Source organism: Populus euphratica, unplaced genomic scaffold (assembly GCF_000495115.2).
Source record: "Populus euphratica unplaced genomic scaffold, PopEup_1.0 scaffold207.1, whole genome shotgun sequence".
Taxonomy (NCBI): Eukaryota; Viridiplantae; Streptophyta; class Magnoliopsida; order Malpighiales; family Salicaceae; genus Populus; species Populus euphratica.
The window spans coordinates 15,101-32,444 of NW_011500092.1; the positions used below are offsets into that span (position 1 = coordinate 15,101).

General features: G+C 33.6%; 1 protein-coding gene and 1 pseudogene across 1 annotated transcript; both read left to right on the forward strand.

The window, feature by feature from the left end:
• The first annotated feature begins 6,968 nt into the window (after positions 1–6,968).
• On the forward strand, positions 6,969–11,164 carry LOC105109151 (cysteine-rich receptor-like protein kinase 10). The gene is made up of 7 exons (XM_011003757.1): positions 6,969–7,847; positions 8,614–8,751; positions 8,884–9,005; positions 9,119–9,329; positions 9,432–9,669; positions 10,348–10,498; positions 10,612–11,164. Exons 1-7 carry the CDS (start codon positions 6,998–7,000, stop codon positions 10,942–10,944), a joined length of 2,043 nt encoding a protein of 680 aa, XP_011002059.1. The 5' UTR covers positions 6,969–6,997; the 3' UTR covers positions 10,945–11,164.
• A 1,636-nt stretch (positions 11,165–12,800) lies between these two features.
• On the forward strand, positions 12,801–17,344 carry LOC105109150 (cysteine-rich receptor-like protein kinase 10; annotated as a pseudogene).

Consider the following 17,344-nt stretch of genomic DNA (forward strand, 5'->3'; position numbering starts at 1 on the left):
AAGATATTAATAAAAATAAAACTTAAGCATTACAAAAATACAAAGAAAGAAAGGAATAGCATGATCTTGATCTGGAGATCAAGATGCCTAAATACATGGTAAATGCCTCCTTTTATAGATCAAAATTGAAAACTATTGATTTGATGACTAATTGATGAGTGGATGACCAACTCTTAAGTTGATGACAATTTTTATCTTCTTTTGTCTGTGTAAAACATCAATGATAATGTCAGAATTGTAATCATTTGAAAACATAAAAGTTATGGGAAATTGTCTTAGATTTCTAAGGTAAAACATTGAGGTGATTTGGATTTCTAGAATTTTAGATATGGACTAAACACTAAATAGTGTCTGGGCTGCAAAACAAATTCAAACTTTTTTATTGTTAATATGCCACCTAATATTTAATTGAGAATTACTAGGAAACCCAGATGTACTAGTCTTGTCAAAAATTCATGAATAAAAAACTGATTGTGGTTAGAAAAGATATTAGCAACCATAACACACCCTACCTGAGATAAGTTGTTTCGCGATTGTGACGTGTTAAAAAAATTTTAAAAATTTTATTTTTTCATCGGATTTCAAAAATATAACTTTCATACAAATTTATACTTCTATACCATGATACAATCAAAATATTAAATCCTTCTTCATTCTCTGCAATTTTATCATAAATAAAAAAAAAACATTCATAAGATAAATATAAACAATTAAAAGCATTTTCCTTGTATTTTTCTTTTTATTCTTTTTTTATTTATAAAATACAAATAAAAATTCAAACTAAATAAATATTATATTAAACAGTTTAAAAATTATAAAATAACCCCTCAAAACTCCATAAATTCTTCTAAACAGTGTGAACAGTGCACATAAACAGTGCATGTGAACAGTTGACCGGGAATCTCTTCCTCTTCTCTGTCACCGGAGGTGACCTGCAAAACAACCAAAAAAACAACCCAGTAGTTGATTTTAATTTTTTTATTTGTTTTTGAAATCTACTTTTCTTTTCTTTTCCCTTTTTTTTTATATTCACAGTACAAAATACAAATTCAAAATAATTACATTACATAATTGTTAAATTACAAAACAGTCCCTAAAACTCCAGAAATTGCATTGAAGTCCCTCAGAAGCTGTGGAAGCACTGCGGCGTGTCTAGTCCACGCGCCGCGACGAAAAGACCACAATAGAGGGGGTCTGAAATGGCTTCCTCCCCTCTTCACTTTCCTCACCGCCGGAGACAGCGCCGTTACCAGCAAAACCACAAAAACGCAGCAAGCAACTTTGTTGTAGCTTTTCTTTCTTTGTTTTCAGTCTGGCTTCTCTTCCTTCAGATCTGCCAGATCTGGAGCCAGGCGTTGCACGCGCTGCCAACAAACCAGGTGTGTGGATGGTTGGATCGACAACTCCCCTCCTCCCATTTCATTTCTGCAAAGGCGGTGTTGTCCACCGCTGCCATAGTTGAAGGACCGGTGCCCATCCAAGCTTCGGTTTTCTGCCCCTTCTTCACTATCCTCTGGCCTTCTTCGGATCTGTTTTGTTGCAGAATGGCTGATCGGTTTCTTTTGTTCATCCTCTTCTCCACTGTTTTGTGTACTAACGGCAAGGAGGAGTGTTGGGGGTGTTGCCTCTAGGGAAAGGGACAACGGTGGGTCTATGGGCACCGCTGTGTTCGGGCTGTTACCGGCAGCTGGAGAAGGGAGCAACTAAGGGGGAAGATCTCTTGAAGTAGGGGGAGCGGCCGGAGATGGCGTTCACAGCGGTTGAGGAAAAACCAGCTGTGAAGGAACAGCCCTGGTGAGATGAAGGGATAGTTTGGCCGAGTTAGGTTTGTGAGGGAGAAGGAAAGGAAATGGCATTTGGCAGGGGGAATGGGGGTATGGTCTGTTTGGGTGTGGCAGCTGGTTCTGCAAAGGCTGAGGCTCAGCCCTTGGCTGGCGAGAAAAAGGAAAAAAAATCTGATGGCTAGGTGGAGAAGGAGAATTGTGAGTCGGGAAAAGAGGAAAAATGGTGTGTGGCCGGTGAGGGAAACGAGAGCCTTGCTCTTGGTTGGTGAAAAGAAAGGAGAGGGGGGCGGCGGCTCCAGATGAGGAAGAAGGGAATTTAGGTTTAGGTCTTCCCCCCCTTTAATTTTTTCAAAATTGCCCTCTGTTTTTCTGTGTTGAAAGCTGCAATTTATAGGTAATGTATTTTTTGGTCTTAAAATTGATCCCTTAGCCTTTTGTAAATTTTAATTTTTTTTAATTTTTTTATATTTTTAAAAACAAGCAATATCAACATCAGCTCAATGAGAAAAATCAATGATTTTAAAAATAATACGCTAAAAGTTGAACGCGTTTCAAATATCTTTGAAAATTTAATTTTTTTGAAATGATGCTGAAAAATAAGGCAAATATATTTAAAAATGTAAATGATGCTGAAAAATAAAGCAAATATATTTAAAAATATATTTTTTTTTGTTTTTTCTCTTTTTTTGGATTTTTCTATTGTTGTTTTTTCTCTTTTTTTGGATTTTTCTAAAAATTTATCAAAACACGGATAAAAAATTAGGGAATAACCTAGAATTGGGTTATGACAGCTATAATTTGAACTTGAAAATGACCTTATTAAAACCAGAACTCCACATGAAAGTTGTAAGCCTATGTCTTAACTTTCCATCCATATAAAATAGATCTAAATCCGAGATCTACAACTCTAGATATGACCTAATTACCAAACAGTATTCCGGTTTGAACTATACTAGCATCTCTTTTCTAAGTTTGGCCTTCTCTTTGTCTTTTCAATTTCACTATTTCAACTCATCAATCAGTTCTTTCATTTATGTGATAGACCTGCATTTAAGATGAATATTTATCATAAATCAAAGATATCTTATATTATTAGATATGTTATTATAAAATATGCTTTAATTAAGGAGTTATTGATATTTCAAGTGCAAAATGATAATATAAAACCTTGATAAAAATACACTTTTAAATACTAATCAATATCCCATTTTTTTTTTGACATAGCTGTTGAAGGCCTCTTGGTCCTTTTTTATAGGACATCTATGGAAAACATTTTCAGAGGGTTTCAAGACTTTTGCTCAGCCATTTGCAATATGCAGATGACATGTTAATATCCATCTGGATAGATATTGACCATTTACTTTAAGTCAAAATAATTCTAAGATGATTTTCTCAGAGTTCAAGCCTTTACATTAATTTCCATAAAAGCTCTATTATTAGTGTCAAAGTAGAAGATCATTTGTGTTTAAGTTTGGCTAAGACTATTTTCTGCAAGTCTAGCTCTCTTCCATGCAATTATCTTGGCACACTACTAGGGGCCAATCCATCTCGCATCTCCACTTAGAAACTAGTTATAGACAAATTTTGTAAAAGGTTTAATTAGAGGAAATGAAGGCTGTTAAGTATGGCTAGGTGACAATGTCTCATCAAAAGTGTTCTCAACTCCTTACCTATCTATTTTATATAGTATTCATGATGTCAAAAGGGGTATGTAGATTACTTTCCTCCATCCAATGATGATTTTTATGGTGCCACTATACCAAGAAGAGATCTTTTTGCAAGATCCAATGGAGGTTGGTGATGCGCGATAAGAAACAAGGAGGCTTCGGTGTAGGCTCTCTTATGTCAAAAAATAGAGCCCTACTACTAAAATGGATTTGAAGACTTTCCTATTGATTAATACTTAAAAATATATTTTTATCAAGGTTTTATATTATCATTTTGCATTTAAAGTATCAATAACTCTTAACTAGAGTATGCTTTATAATAACAAATCTAATAATATAAGATGCCTTTAATTTATAGTAAGTATTCATCTTAAATACAGGCCTATCACATAAATCAAGGGATTGATTAATGAGTTTAATTACTGAATTGATAAGATAAAAAGAAGGCTAAGATTAGAAAAGAGATATTGGTTCAATCCAAACTAGAACGCCATTCTGTTATTGGATTATAACTATAGCTATAGAACTTGGATTTAGGTCACTCCATATGGATGGAAAGCTAAGACATAGGCCTAAAACTTTTATGAAGAGTCTAAGATTCAAAAAGACCATTTTCAAGTTCAAATTGTAGCAATAACGGAGAAGTCCGAATCTGTCCTGCAGCCTAGACACTATTTAGTGTTCAACCCATATCTCGAGTTCTATGAGTCCAAATGCATCGATTTTTTTTTGTTGGAAAGCTGAGACAATTTCTTAGAACTTTCATGAACAATTTGTTCAAATTCTGATATTAATAATGATGTTTTGTTCAGACAAGAAGATAAGAATTAGTCAACAAATCAATAGTTTCAAATTTTAGCCTTTAAAAGGAGGCATTTGCCATGCATTTAGGCATCTTGGTTTCCATATCAAAATCATATTCTTGCTCCTTTTTTATATATATTTTGTAATGCTAGATTTTTGCTTTCATTAATCTCTTATTTATGCTTTTCATTTCCTTTCCTTTACTTAGTTAACTTATATTTTATTTATGTTCTTATCTTGTTTATTTATGTTTCTCTTCTTCATTATGTTTAATTAAGTTTATTATGTCAAGGTAAAAAGGTTATAGTAATGGTGTAAGAATAAGTTTAGTATAAACTCAACATGGACCTGAATGCTTGATACTAACATGTTTTGTATTTATTATTTTGTTCACTTTTAATACTTTGCTTGTTAAATGGTTAATCTAGATTTATGTTGTATAACCCTTGATACAACAAATACTTAGCACTTTCATAGCCCAACCATATAGTATAACCGATACTTGTGCTATGAAAGAAACTTGATTTATTGTTAATATAAATTATAATAATGAATACCTGACTACATTTACAGGTATTAATATGATTCGAATAAGATAACTAATGTAATCATGTTAACAATTTATAATCTGATTGGAACCTCCTTTGTGTGTGGTTTCCAATTGAGTAATAAAAAGAGTTTATACTATACTTGTTTGAAATACCATTAGTGGATCCTCTAACCTTGACATTTGTTTTTATTATTGTTCAATTCTCACATTAATCTTACATCTCAATGTCCTCTTTAACTTATTGTTGTTGTTGCTATTACTATTATTATTATTGTTGTTGTTATTGTTATTGTTATTATTATTATTATTATTATTATTATTAATTTATATAGTTAACCTCCTTGTGGTTTGACCCCAGTCTAGCCGAGTTATTTATTACTTTGACACTTTTACACTTGGGAGAAGATATCAATCTTTTGATCATGTCACCTCTCTAAGTTCAGGTTTATAGAAAACCATCATTACTACTCTAGACAATCCATTTTTTAAGAATGGGATTTAGATTTTCAACATCCACCACCCCTTCAAAATCTAAAGGGATATTATGAACATTCTTCAAACCGATCATCATGTCTTTACAAAACACTACAAGTTCATTATGGGCAATAGTAGGTTAACATCCTTTTAGCTAAACAGCTAGATTGAAGATTTTCCTTTGAAAATAGCCTTTTCTAAGCTATATCTTCTGTCTTCCTCAAAATCTATTTTGGTGGCTGATATGGGTAGATGAATCAATGGTATATGGATGTGGTCTCTATAATGGCATTGTCCTCTATTCCAATTTGAACAAGAGTAGTTATCATTATTATCATCCTTATTGGATTCCAAGACTATGTTATGCTTTAGGTTGGACAAGAAAATTTAGACACTCAATATAGATGACCTCTCAAAGTAAAATCATGTTCTAATATGATGGATTAACTACTCTATGGTAGTGCCTCACCATTCTAGTCTTCAGTTTGGACAAAACAAGCTACACCAAAAATGCAATTATTTCTCTAGCTTCTTGTACAAGACAAAGTATTCATCGAAGATTTCTTGTTTCAGCCTGACTTCCTTACCCTTCAAGAATCAAGATAAGTATTTTGTGAAGATTTACTTCCGTACCCTTCAAGAATCAAGATAAGTATTTTGCAATAAAAGCCTAAAATCTTCAAGTCACCTCTTCATCCATGGCCACTTTGCTTGGAATCTATGGATGAAATTCCTTTGAAAATGGGGTATTAGTAGGGTTTTTTCAAAATCTGATGATGATACATGCTACCAATGATTTTTCGTGGTGAAAGGCAAACAATAAAATCTCTCATGGAAGCTTCTTTTCTCCTGCATTGTATGGAATCTTCGGCTTCATCAGAATGATATCATCTTTAGTGGCGCTACCCCAAATCTTCAAAACTGTTCTTCCATGGTCCTCCGAAGTTTCTCATTATGGCTGAGGCTTGATTCCAATTCTTTGGACCTCGATGGCGAGAATGTTCATATCAGCTGTGATGCCAACGGTTATGCAGAAGGGAGGAGCTGATTTCTATTGTCCTTTCTTTTCTTTTGCCCCCATGTTTTCCTTCCCCTGTTTTAAAACCTTAAAGCTTGTCTGCTTTCTTGCTTTCTTTTTCTTTCCTTTGTGGCTAGAACTTCTGGAAGCCAGGTTATTATTTTTTTAGCCATTTTCTTAATAATGCTATAGACTGCTATCTACAAAAAAAAACTAGAAGTATCTAAAACCTCTAATTGACAGATAATTGCAAATGTAAATCCCTTCCGTCGAAAAAACATTTTGTTGAAAATTCAAAGAAATGTTCACACACAAGGAAAGCAGAGAGCAACGCGGCAAAGAACAGTGATTGATAATGACTCTCCGTCCACTAGGATTGCAACCCACGCATTACGTTGAAGACTTGTGTCTCCTTTAGCACTTCTGTTGCCATCAAACAACAGTTTTCACTTAACAAATTTCCACAAATTAATTTCATTAGGATTCTTCCCCTTTTTTTTTTCCATGTTCTCATTGAATTTTTGACGGGTCAGTTCTGCACAACAATGGAGTAGTTTTGAAAGTTGATCGAGACCTGTAGCTCATACCTATTTTTACAGTGAATGCAAGCATTATTTACTTCATTGACTTAAATCTTCATATATTCGCAGGGCTAGTAGCAAAAACAAGAGCTGCTAGCTAGAAAACTTGATCACCAAAAATGAAGTCTCTCAATTTCTTCATAGCTCTACTCTCCTTGCTTAGCCTTGCTACTATCACCAAATCACAGGACCCTTCTTATCTCTATCATTCATGCAGTACCAAGACAACTTACACGAGAAACAGCACTTACCAAGCCAATTTAAATCTCCTTCTTTCTTCACTTGTGCCCAATGCAACCCGCAATAATCTTAATGGATTCTACAACTCCTCTATAGGGCTGGACCCTGATGATGTTTATGGCCTGTTTCTTTGCCGTGGCGACGTTAACAAAAATGCTTGCCAGAATTGTGTCGACTTGGCTGCCAAAGAGGCAATCCAACGTTGCCCAGTTGAAAAGGTGGTCATTTTATGGTACGATTTGTGCCTCTTGCGGTACTCAAACAGGGCTTTTTTCGCTACCATGGACCAAGACCCAGGAGTGACCATGTATAACACTCAGAATATCACATACGAACCTGAACGTTTTAACCGACTAGTGGCTACCTCCATGAATGATACAGCCACTCGGGCTACAAATACTACTTCAGGAGCTAAAAAGTTTGCAGCTAAAGAAGTATATTTTAATGAGTTTCTAAACTTGTACAGCCTTGTTCAGTGCACACCGGACTTGTCAAGCTCGGATTGTAATCGATGTCTTAGGATAGCTATTTCTAGTTTGCCCAATTGTTGTAGCCAAAGGGCAGGAGCAAGAGTGCTGTATCCAAGTTGTAATATTCGGTATGAAACCTATGAGTTTTATAATACAACAGCGGTGGCGGCAGAGTCACCACCACCTCCTCCGCCCGTGATTCGTGCTCCTCCGCCCGAGATTCGTGCTCCTCCTCTCTCTCCAGTGTCGGGATCAAAAGGTAAAGTTGTTTTTCTTGGTTGTCCAGATTAATTAGTTGAAACAACAGAGTCTTTATTTGGTTTCAATTTAGACAATTGATTATAGTAGTTCTTCCATTCATGATCAATCCATTTTTTTTTCTTAATTTTGATTTGTAAAAAGAAAAAACCGAGACAGAGGGACACGTATTAGAATTTTTATTGTAATTTTACCGAAACAATTGAAAGGGAATTTGAAAAAAAAGCCAGTTAATCTTTTTTAAATTTAATAATTTTTCCGATTATTTATTTATTTATGGCTTATTTAAAAAAAATCCATTTTTTTATTAAAAAAATAATTTATTTTCTTGTAAGAAGACAAAAAAAAATTGCTTAAAATTCTTTTTGTTAAATCTTTTACACATTTCAGTTATGAAAAACCAATTAGGTAATACTTTATCAATGATTTGAGTCTTCTTATAAATGAACAGATTGTAACACTATTCAATAAAGAATTAGGTAATAGATTTATTGATGAAACATGATTGATGGTGATGAATGAAAGATATTTTGATTTAATTTGTCATGAAAAGTTTTGATTGTATATGTTCGAGCATTATTATCTCTTCCATAAAATTTATTTCATTTCTAGCATTTTTCTGTAGTTTTTTTTTATTTTAAATGTCAACATAAATAAATAAAATCCTAACATGAATAAATCTTTTATGGTGGTAAATAAATAAATGGAATAGGTATAATATATTTAAAGAAATAACTAATGATTGAAACATTTTTCTTTGCATTCAGGAAAAGTCCGTGTCTCAACAGTTGTAATTATTGCCATTGTCGTTCCTGTTAGTGTTTCTGCTGCGCTTTTCTGCCTGGGTTTCTGTTTCCTGAGACGAAGGGGAAGAAAGAATAGAGATTCGGTGAAAGAAAAGGAGGGTAAAGAACCTAAGAATTTTATTTTTTTTACTTTAATTGGAAAAAAGCAGTGTCTTTTCTGTTGTGTACTCTGCCGATGTTGCACGATAATATTCTCAAAAACTCAATCGAAGATCTACCTGTGTTGTGTAGTTGGAGATGAGATTTCAACTGAGGAGTCCTTGCAATTTGATTTGAGTACTATAGAAGCTGCCACGAACAATTTCTCCCCTGATAACAAGTTAGGCGAAGGAGGGTTTGGTGAGGTTTTCAAGGTAGGCAATTTGCAATGCATTTACATTTTGAAGAACCGAAAAGCTTGTTGCTTTAGGATTTAAGAAATTATGAAAAATTGTTTGCTCAACCATTGGTGAAAGTGCATTCTCAGGGAACATTTCCTAATGGACAACACATAGCTGTGAAGAGGCTATCAAAATATTCTGGACATGGTGCTGCAGAATTTAAGAATGAGATCGTATTGGTAGCCAAGCTTCAGCATAGAAATCTGGTCAGGCTATTGGGCTATTGCCTGGAAGGAGAAGAGAAGTTACTAATCTATGAATTTGTTCCCAACAAAAGCCTCGACTACTTCCTATTTGGTTTGGCTTTTCTTAACATATATTTTGCGTGTGATGCATCCTGATTATTATTTTTTCTTAGCTCCATCCTGATTATTTAATTTTTTGTATAAATACATGAAGATCCTGCAAAACAAGGACTGTTGGATTGGTTAAGTCGTTACAAAATCATGGGGGGGCTTGCTAGAGGTCTCCTTTATCTTCACGAAGATTCCCGTCTCCGAATTATCCACCGTGATCTTAAAGCAAGCAATGTTTTGTTGGATGGGGAAATGAATCCCAAGATTGCAGATTTTGGCATGGCAAAGATTTTTGGAGTTGATCAAAGTCAAGGAATTACAAGCCGAATCGCCGGAACATTGTAAGTACTTTTCAGGCCTAAATTCTATATTTTGTTCGTCTACACTATCGTTTATTAAACCCTCATCTTTAGTGAAGCACATCTTCATCCATGTTGTTAAAACATTATCAATACAAAAAGAAAACACAAGATGCTATAACAAATAACTACGGTTAACAAACTCTTAAAAACATCTTCAAGTTGTCCTATTATATTTCTTTTTTTTTCTTTTTACTTTCTAGATTTAAATTTAAGATGAGAATTTATTTAATTTTTCAAATTACGTAATGATATTGTGAAACGAGCACCCTTACAATTACTTAAAAAAAGGACTTTGCATGTTGATCCGAGCCTGAGGATGCCTCTTATCTTTGAATTAAAAATAAAAAAATAATGATAATGATGAAAAACATACGACATAATCAATTGTTGGGTTTCTTAACTCTCTTTTTTCTGAATATTAATCCATAAAAATCCCTTGTTGCGCCAAATGATAGAGGCGAAGAAAGTCTCGAGGAAAGTGATTACATGTGGAGTCATTACTTTCAGATTTGCTTGGACAATCCATGTAAGAGGATAAAATCATTTGGATGTACGAAAACCAAATCAGTTTGCAATTAGCTATTTAGAGTATTTATTGAAAGCATTAATTGTCGATGTTATTTTTCTGTGATCGATGCTGATTGTTGGACACCCTAGTGGTTACATGGCTCCGGAGTACGCAATGCAAGGACAGTACTCTGTTAAGTCAGACGTTTATAGCTTTGGGGTCTTGATACTCGAGATTATCAGCGGCAAAAAGAACAGCAGTTTCTATCAATCAGACAATGGGCTGTACCTTGTGAACTATGTAAGAGAAAATTACGTGCACAAATTTATTTTAATTTATGCCAAACTCAACTACTCATCTTAAAAGGGGAGAAAAAGAAGAATGTTACCTAACATAGCTGCTGATTGTTTCAGGCATGGAAGCAATGGAAAAATGGGGCGGCACTGGAACTAGTGGATCCAAGCTTAGGAGATTCTTACTCCAGAAATGAGATCACTAGATGCCTCCATATTGCCTTACTGTGTGTCCAAGAAGACCCAAACGATAGACCCACATTGACAGAAGTAGTTCTCATGCTCACTAGTTTCTCGATATCGCTACCATTGCCTCAAGAGCCGTCAAGCTTTGAGCAAAGCATGACCGTCTCAAGCTTGCCATTAACAGAGCTGGAGTCTGACCAGTCTAATATCAAGTCGACGCCTTTGTCCGTGAATGATGTGTCTATCACAGAACTATATCCTCGTTAATGCGAAGAAAACAGTCTCCCAAACATGGATGCATGTTAGTTTATACAGGGGATTGGAGAACAAAATTTATGAATGCCGTAAGGTCTTAAAAATCAAACAATTTATTTTTGATGAGCCTCAATGAGATGTATTTCAAAACAATAATGCTGTTTCGTTATGATATATTCTCTTGCCAAAACAATTCAATGGAGACAGCTTGCTCTAGCATTTTATGATTGTAGATTTCTAGTGATTTTTACTGAATTAATCCAATGTCCTCTTAGTCAATCATTCAACACTAAGGTTCAATTTAGCTACAAAATCTAAGTAAGACTTTCTGCTGTGTAACCTGCTACGAGTTGGAATATTTCATGCATAAATAAGTTATTTTCAAATTACACTACATTTCATCCTAAATTCTGTAGAGGGAGCACTGTACTGAAACAGAGAGTAAATTATAAATTAGTCTCTTTAGTTTTATAAAATGAATTAAACAGTCCCTTTAGTTTCAAAAAATATTTAATTGATCAATTTTTCTCCATTTCATGTTTTTTTCAACTTATTTTGTTTTTTCTTTAAGAAGTAAAAAAGAAATAGCGCCTTGCTATTAGACCAAGCTGCTGCTATTATTATTATTATTATTATTATTATTATTATTATTATTATCCATGAAATTTATACGAGCACACCGGGTTACGAAGGGAAAACTCTACACGGAAATGGAGCATCCTCCAATAATTAGCATGCGTGAAAATTGAAATAGCCACGTCAAGATGAGTTCAAATTAACTCTGTTTTAAGGATAAATTAATTTATCATACATATAGTTTGTAAGATTTAAATAATTCTTGAATCATATATTTAATTATTACAAATTTTACATGCACGTGTTCACTACATTTTCTAATACTTTTTAATTCTCTCTCTTGGTTCTGCATCCTTTTTCTATTTTATAAATATTAATTGTTATAACTTAAATATTATATGGTTTAAACTATTGTACTTGGTTGGAGAATCTTATTTAAGATGTGTTCAAAAGTCTTTACACCAAACAAATGTCCATGCGACTTACTCTAATCCTTTGAACAATCTTTAACATTTAAATTTTCGAACTAACCAGTGGTGGATCAATTTTTTTCCCCAATGAATATATTTATAAGGTACGAGTTGAACACATCAAGTGTACTTGATTTGTAACTTGAATTAGGCATTTGACATGATGTTACGTTTGGTATGTATGGTATTCAATTGATTATATGATGTTATTATATTTATATAAATATATATATTTATTATGAATAAAAATTTAATTTATTTTTAATATTATAAATTTAGAATAAAAATAAAGTTTATAAAATAAAAATACTTTATAAAAAAAATTATAAAGTGCTATAATTATAAAACTAGAATTATTTTAAAACTCTAATTAACAAATAATTGCAAATATAAATCTTTTAGAGCTTGTTTGGTAATGTGGTTGTGGTTATTTTTTAAATAATTTTTCATGTCAAAATGCATATTAATGATATTATTTTTATTTTTAAAAAAATATTTTTAACATCAGTACATCAAAATGATTTAAAAATACTAAAAATATATTAATTTAAAGTTAATAAAAATAAAATATTTTTAAATATTTTTAAAAATATTTTTAAAACACAGGAGAAACAAACAGCCCGCCTAACAAATTTTTGTAGAAAATTCGAAGAAATGTTCACACCAGGAAAGCAGAGAGCAACACGGCAAAGAACAGTGATCGATAATGACTCTCCGTCCACTAGCATTGCAACCCACGCATTACGTTGGAGACTTGTGTCTCCTTGAAAGTTTAAGAGGTCAGTTCTACGCAATAATGGAGTAGCTTTGAAAGTTAATCAAGACCATTAGCACGTTCATATTTTTCTCCCATAAAAGCACAAGCAAACAGTGAATGCAGCATTATTTCTTCGTTGACTTGATTCAGTCTTCATATTTTGGCTGGGATAGGTGAAAAAATAAGAGCTGCTCGCTGCTAGAGAACTTGATCAACAAAACAAAATTAAAAATGAAGTCTCTCAATTTCTTCATAGTCCTACTCTCCTCGCTTAGCCTTGCTACTATCACTAAATCACAGGACCCTTCTTTTCTCTATAATTCATGCAGTAACGATACTACTTACACGAGAAACAGCACTTACCAAGCCAATTTAAATCTCCTTCTTTCTTCACTTGTGCCCAATGCAACCCGCAATAATCTTAATGGATTCTACAACTCCTCTATAGGGCTGGACCCTGATGATGTTTATGGCCTGTTTCTTTGCCGTGGCGACGTTAACAAAAATGCTTGCCAGAATTGTGTCGACTTGGCTGCCAAAGAGGCAATCCAACGTTGCCCAGTTGAAAAGGTGGTCATTTTATGGTACGATTTGTGCCTCTTGCGGTACTCAAACAGGGCTTTTTTCGCTACCATGGACCAAGACCCTGGAGAATTCCTGTTTAAATCTGATCAGAATATCGCAGACGAACCTGAACGCTTTAACCGGCTAGTGGCAACCACCATGAATGATACTGTGACTCAGGCTGCAATTGCTACTTCAGGAGGTAAAAAGTTTGCAGTTAAAGCAGTATATTTTAATGAGTCTCTAAACTTGTACAGCCTTGCGCAGTGCACACCGGACTTGTCAAGCTCGGATTGTAATCGATGTCTTAGGATAGCTATTTCTATTTTGCCTAGTTGCTGTAGCCAAAAGCCAGGAGCAAGCGTCCTCTATCCAAGTTGTAATGTCCGGTATGAAACCTTTAAGTTTTATAATATAACGGCGGTTGCGGCAAAGCCACCACCTCCTCCTCCCTCTCCATCGACAAGACCAAAAGGTAAAGTTGGTTTGATTTTTTTTTTCCTGTTTTTTTTTGCTTTGTCCAAATTAATTAGTTGGACCAACATAGTCTTTATTTGGTTTCAATTTAAACAATTGATTATATTAGTCCTTCCTTCATGATCAAGCAAATTTTTTTGTTGCTAATTTTGACTTGTAAAAAAGAGAGACATATTAGGTTTTTTATTGTAACATAAAAAACGATTAAAAAAATAAAATTCAATTCCTTTTCTAATTATTTATTTATGGCATATTTCTAAGAAAAATTACATTTTTTTAATTCTCACTAGAAAATAATTTATTATTTTATAATGAAGAAGACAAAAATTAAAGATTAAATATTGCTGAAAATTCATTTTGTTTAATTTTTTACTTATTTCTGTTATGAAAAAGTAATTAGTTGCAATCTTCTGGGTCTTGTAAATCACCAGATAGCCTAACATTATTCAAAGATGGATTAGGAAATGGATTTATTGATGAAACATGCTGTCATAAATGGATAATTAATATTTCAATTTAATATTTCAAGGAATTTTTTTATTGTATTTGTTTGCGCATTTCTATCTCTTACATAAAATTTATTTCCTTCCTAAGATTTTTCTTTGGATTTTTTTTAAATGTGAACATAAATAGTTTTTTTTTTTCAGATGATAAAAGAAACTCAAACAATTATATCGATTTGCGATATTTATATGTCCTGTCTGGTACTACACCTATTTTTTTATATTAGAAAAAAGGGTGGAGAATTCATAGAATTATAACGTTTTACACATCAAAGGTATGTTTGTACTAATTAATTTTAAAAGGTTAGTATAATTGTTAAAAGAATATACTCCTTTTTTTAAAAAAAAAACTTTGGAGTCAGTGTCTAAGAGCATTTGTTTCTCTCTCTTTATGATAGTAATAATGCTACTATCTTTTCAAAATTGTTCTTTTATAATAATAATAATAATTTTTGTTTTTGACTAGAAATATAATATACATATGATTGACGACGCATTTTTGTTTTCATTTAGGAAAAGGCCATGTTTCAATAATTGTGATTGTAGCCATTGCCATTGCCATTGCTGTTTCTATGGTGCTTTTCTGCATGGGGTTCAGTTTCCTGAGAAGAAGGGCAAGAAAAAACAGAGTTTCCTTGCCAGAAAAAGATGGTAAAGAACATTAGAAATCTTTTCTAATTGGAACGAAACAGTGTATTTTCTGTCGTGTGCTCTGCCGATGTTGGAATATAATATTCTCAAAAACTCAATCGAAGATCTATCTGTGTTGTGTAGTTGGAGATGAGAGTTCAACTGTGGAGTCCTTGCAATTGCAATTTGATTTGAGTTCTATAGAAGCTGCCACAAACAATTTCTCCCCTGATAACAAGTTAGGTGAAGGAGGATTTGGTGAGGTTTACAAGGTAAGCAATTCGTGGTGCGTTTAAATTTTTAAGAACAGAAAAGACCTTGTTGCATTAGGATTAAAGAAATTATGAAAAATTGCTTGCTCAGCCATTGATGAAAGTGCATTCTCAGGGAACACTTCCTCATGGACAACAAATAGCTGTGAAGAGGCTATCAAAATATTCTGGACAAGGTGCAGCAGAATTTAAGAATGAGGTAGTATTGGTAGCCAGGCTTCAGCATAGAAATCTAGTCAGGCTATTGGGCTATTGCCTGCAAGGGGCAGAGAAGATACTAATCTATGAGTTTGTTCCCAACAAGAGCCTCGACCACTTCCTGTTTGGTTTGACTTTTCTTAACCAATATTTTGCAAGTGATGCATCCTGATTATTTATTTTTCTTAGCTCCATTCTGATTTTTTTTTTTTTGAATAATACATGAAGATCCTGCAAAACAAGGACTGTTGGATTGGTCAATTCGGTACACAATCATCATAGGGGGGATTGCTCGAGGTCTCCTTTATCTTCACGAAGATTCCCGCCTCCGAATCATCCACCGTGATCTTAAAGCAAGCAATGTTTTGTTGGATGGGGAAATGAATCCCAGGATTGCAGATTTTGGTATGGCAAAGATTTTTGGAGGGGATCAAAGTCAAGGAATTACAAACCGAATCGCTGGAACATTGTAAGTACTTTTAAGGCCTAAATTCTATATTTTGCTCGTTTACACTATCGTTTATATATTAAACCCTTATTTTTAGTGAAGCATAACTTCATCCATGTTAAAACATTATCAAAAGAGAAGTTACATAAAAGAAGAGGATATATATAACAAATTTTCTTTCAAGATTTAATTCTTAAGTTGAGAATTTATTTAATTTTTCAAAGTACGCTAAAGATAATATGGAAAGTGCTCCTAACAATTCCTTTTAAAAAAGAGACTTATTTAGAATTTATTTAATCTTAATTCACGTGTATGTTGATCCGAGCATGAGGAAACCTATCTTCGAATTTAAAAAAAAAAATTGTTAATATATAGAACATACATGTTAAAAATTATATAAGGTCATGCCTTATTGTTGAAAAAATTCGAGCAATAACATATATCGATAATCAATTGTTGTGCTTTTTTTCTTCTAAATATTAATTCATAAAAATCCCTTGCTTCCCCAAATGATATAGGCTAAACCTACAAGTCATTAATTTTCAGATTTGATTCGACAATCCATGTAAGATGCCAAAATCATTTGAAAGTAGGAAAACTGATCCAGTTTCAATTAGCTAATTATGGTAAATATTGAAGGGATTAATTGTCGATGTTCTTTTTCTGTAATCGATGCTGCTTGTTGGATATACTCTAGTGGTTACATGTCTCCGGAGTACGCAATGCACGGACAGTACTCCGTTAAGTCAGACGTGTATAGTTTCGGTGTCTTGATACTCGAGATTATCAGTGGCAAAAAGAACAGCAGTTTCTATCAATCAGACAATGGCATGGACCTTCTAAGCTATGTAAGAGAAAGTTAATTGTACACATTTTTATTTTATTTATGCCAAGATCAACGACGGGGAGAAAAAGAGAATGTTTCTGAACATAGCTATTGATGGTTGCAGGCATGGAAACATTGGACAAATGGGACAGTTCTGGAACTAATGGACGCAAGCTTAGGACATTCTTACTCCAGAACTGAGATCGCTAGATGCCTCCATATTGCCTTACTGTGTGTTCAAGAAGATCCAAAAAATAGACCAACAATGACAACAATAGTTCTCATGCTCACTAGTTTCTCTGTAACGCTACCACTGCCTCGGAAGCCGGCATATTGTGTGCGAAGCAGGACCGGTTCGAGCTTACCAATAATAGGGCTGGAGTCTGACCGATCTATTTCCAAGTCGATGTCTTCGTCCGTGAATGATGTGTCCATCACAGAACTATATCCTCGTTAATGCAAAGAAATGAATCTTCAAAACAGGCATGCATGCTAGTTTATAAAGAGAGTAGGAGGAGAAAATTTATGAAAGCTGTAAAGTTCCAAAAAAAGCAAACAGTTTTTTTTTTTTACGAGTCTCCAGGTTCATTATGATATATTTTCTTCCAAAACAATTCAATGAAGAGCGCTTGTTCTTGCATTTTATGAATGTAGATTTCTAGTAGTCGGAACTACTTGACTTTGACGCCCA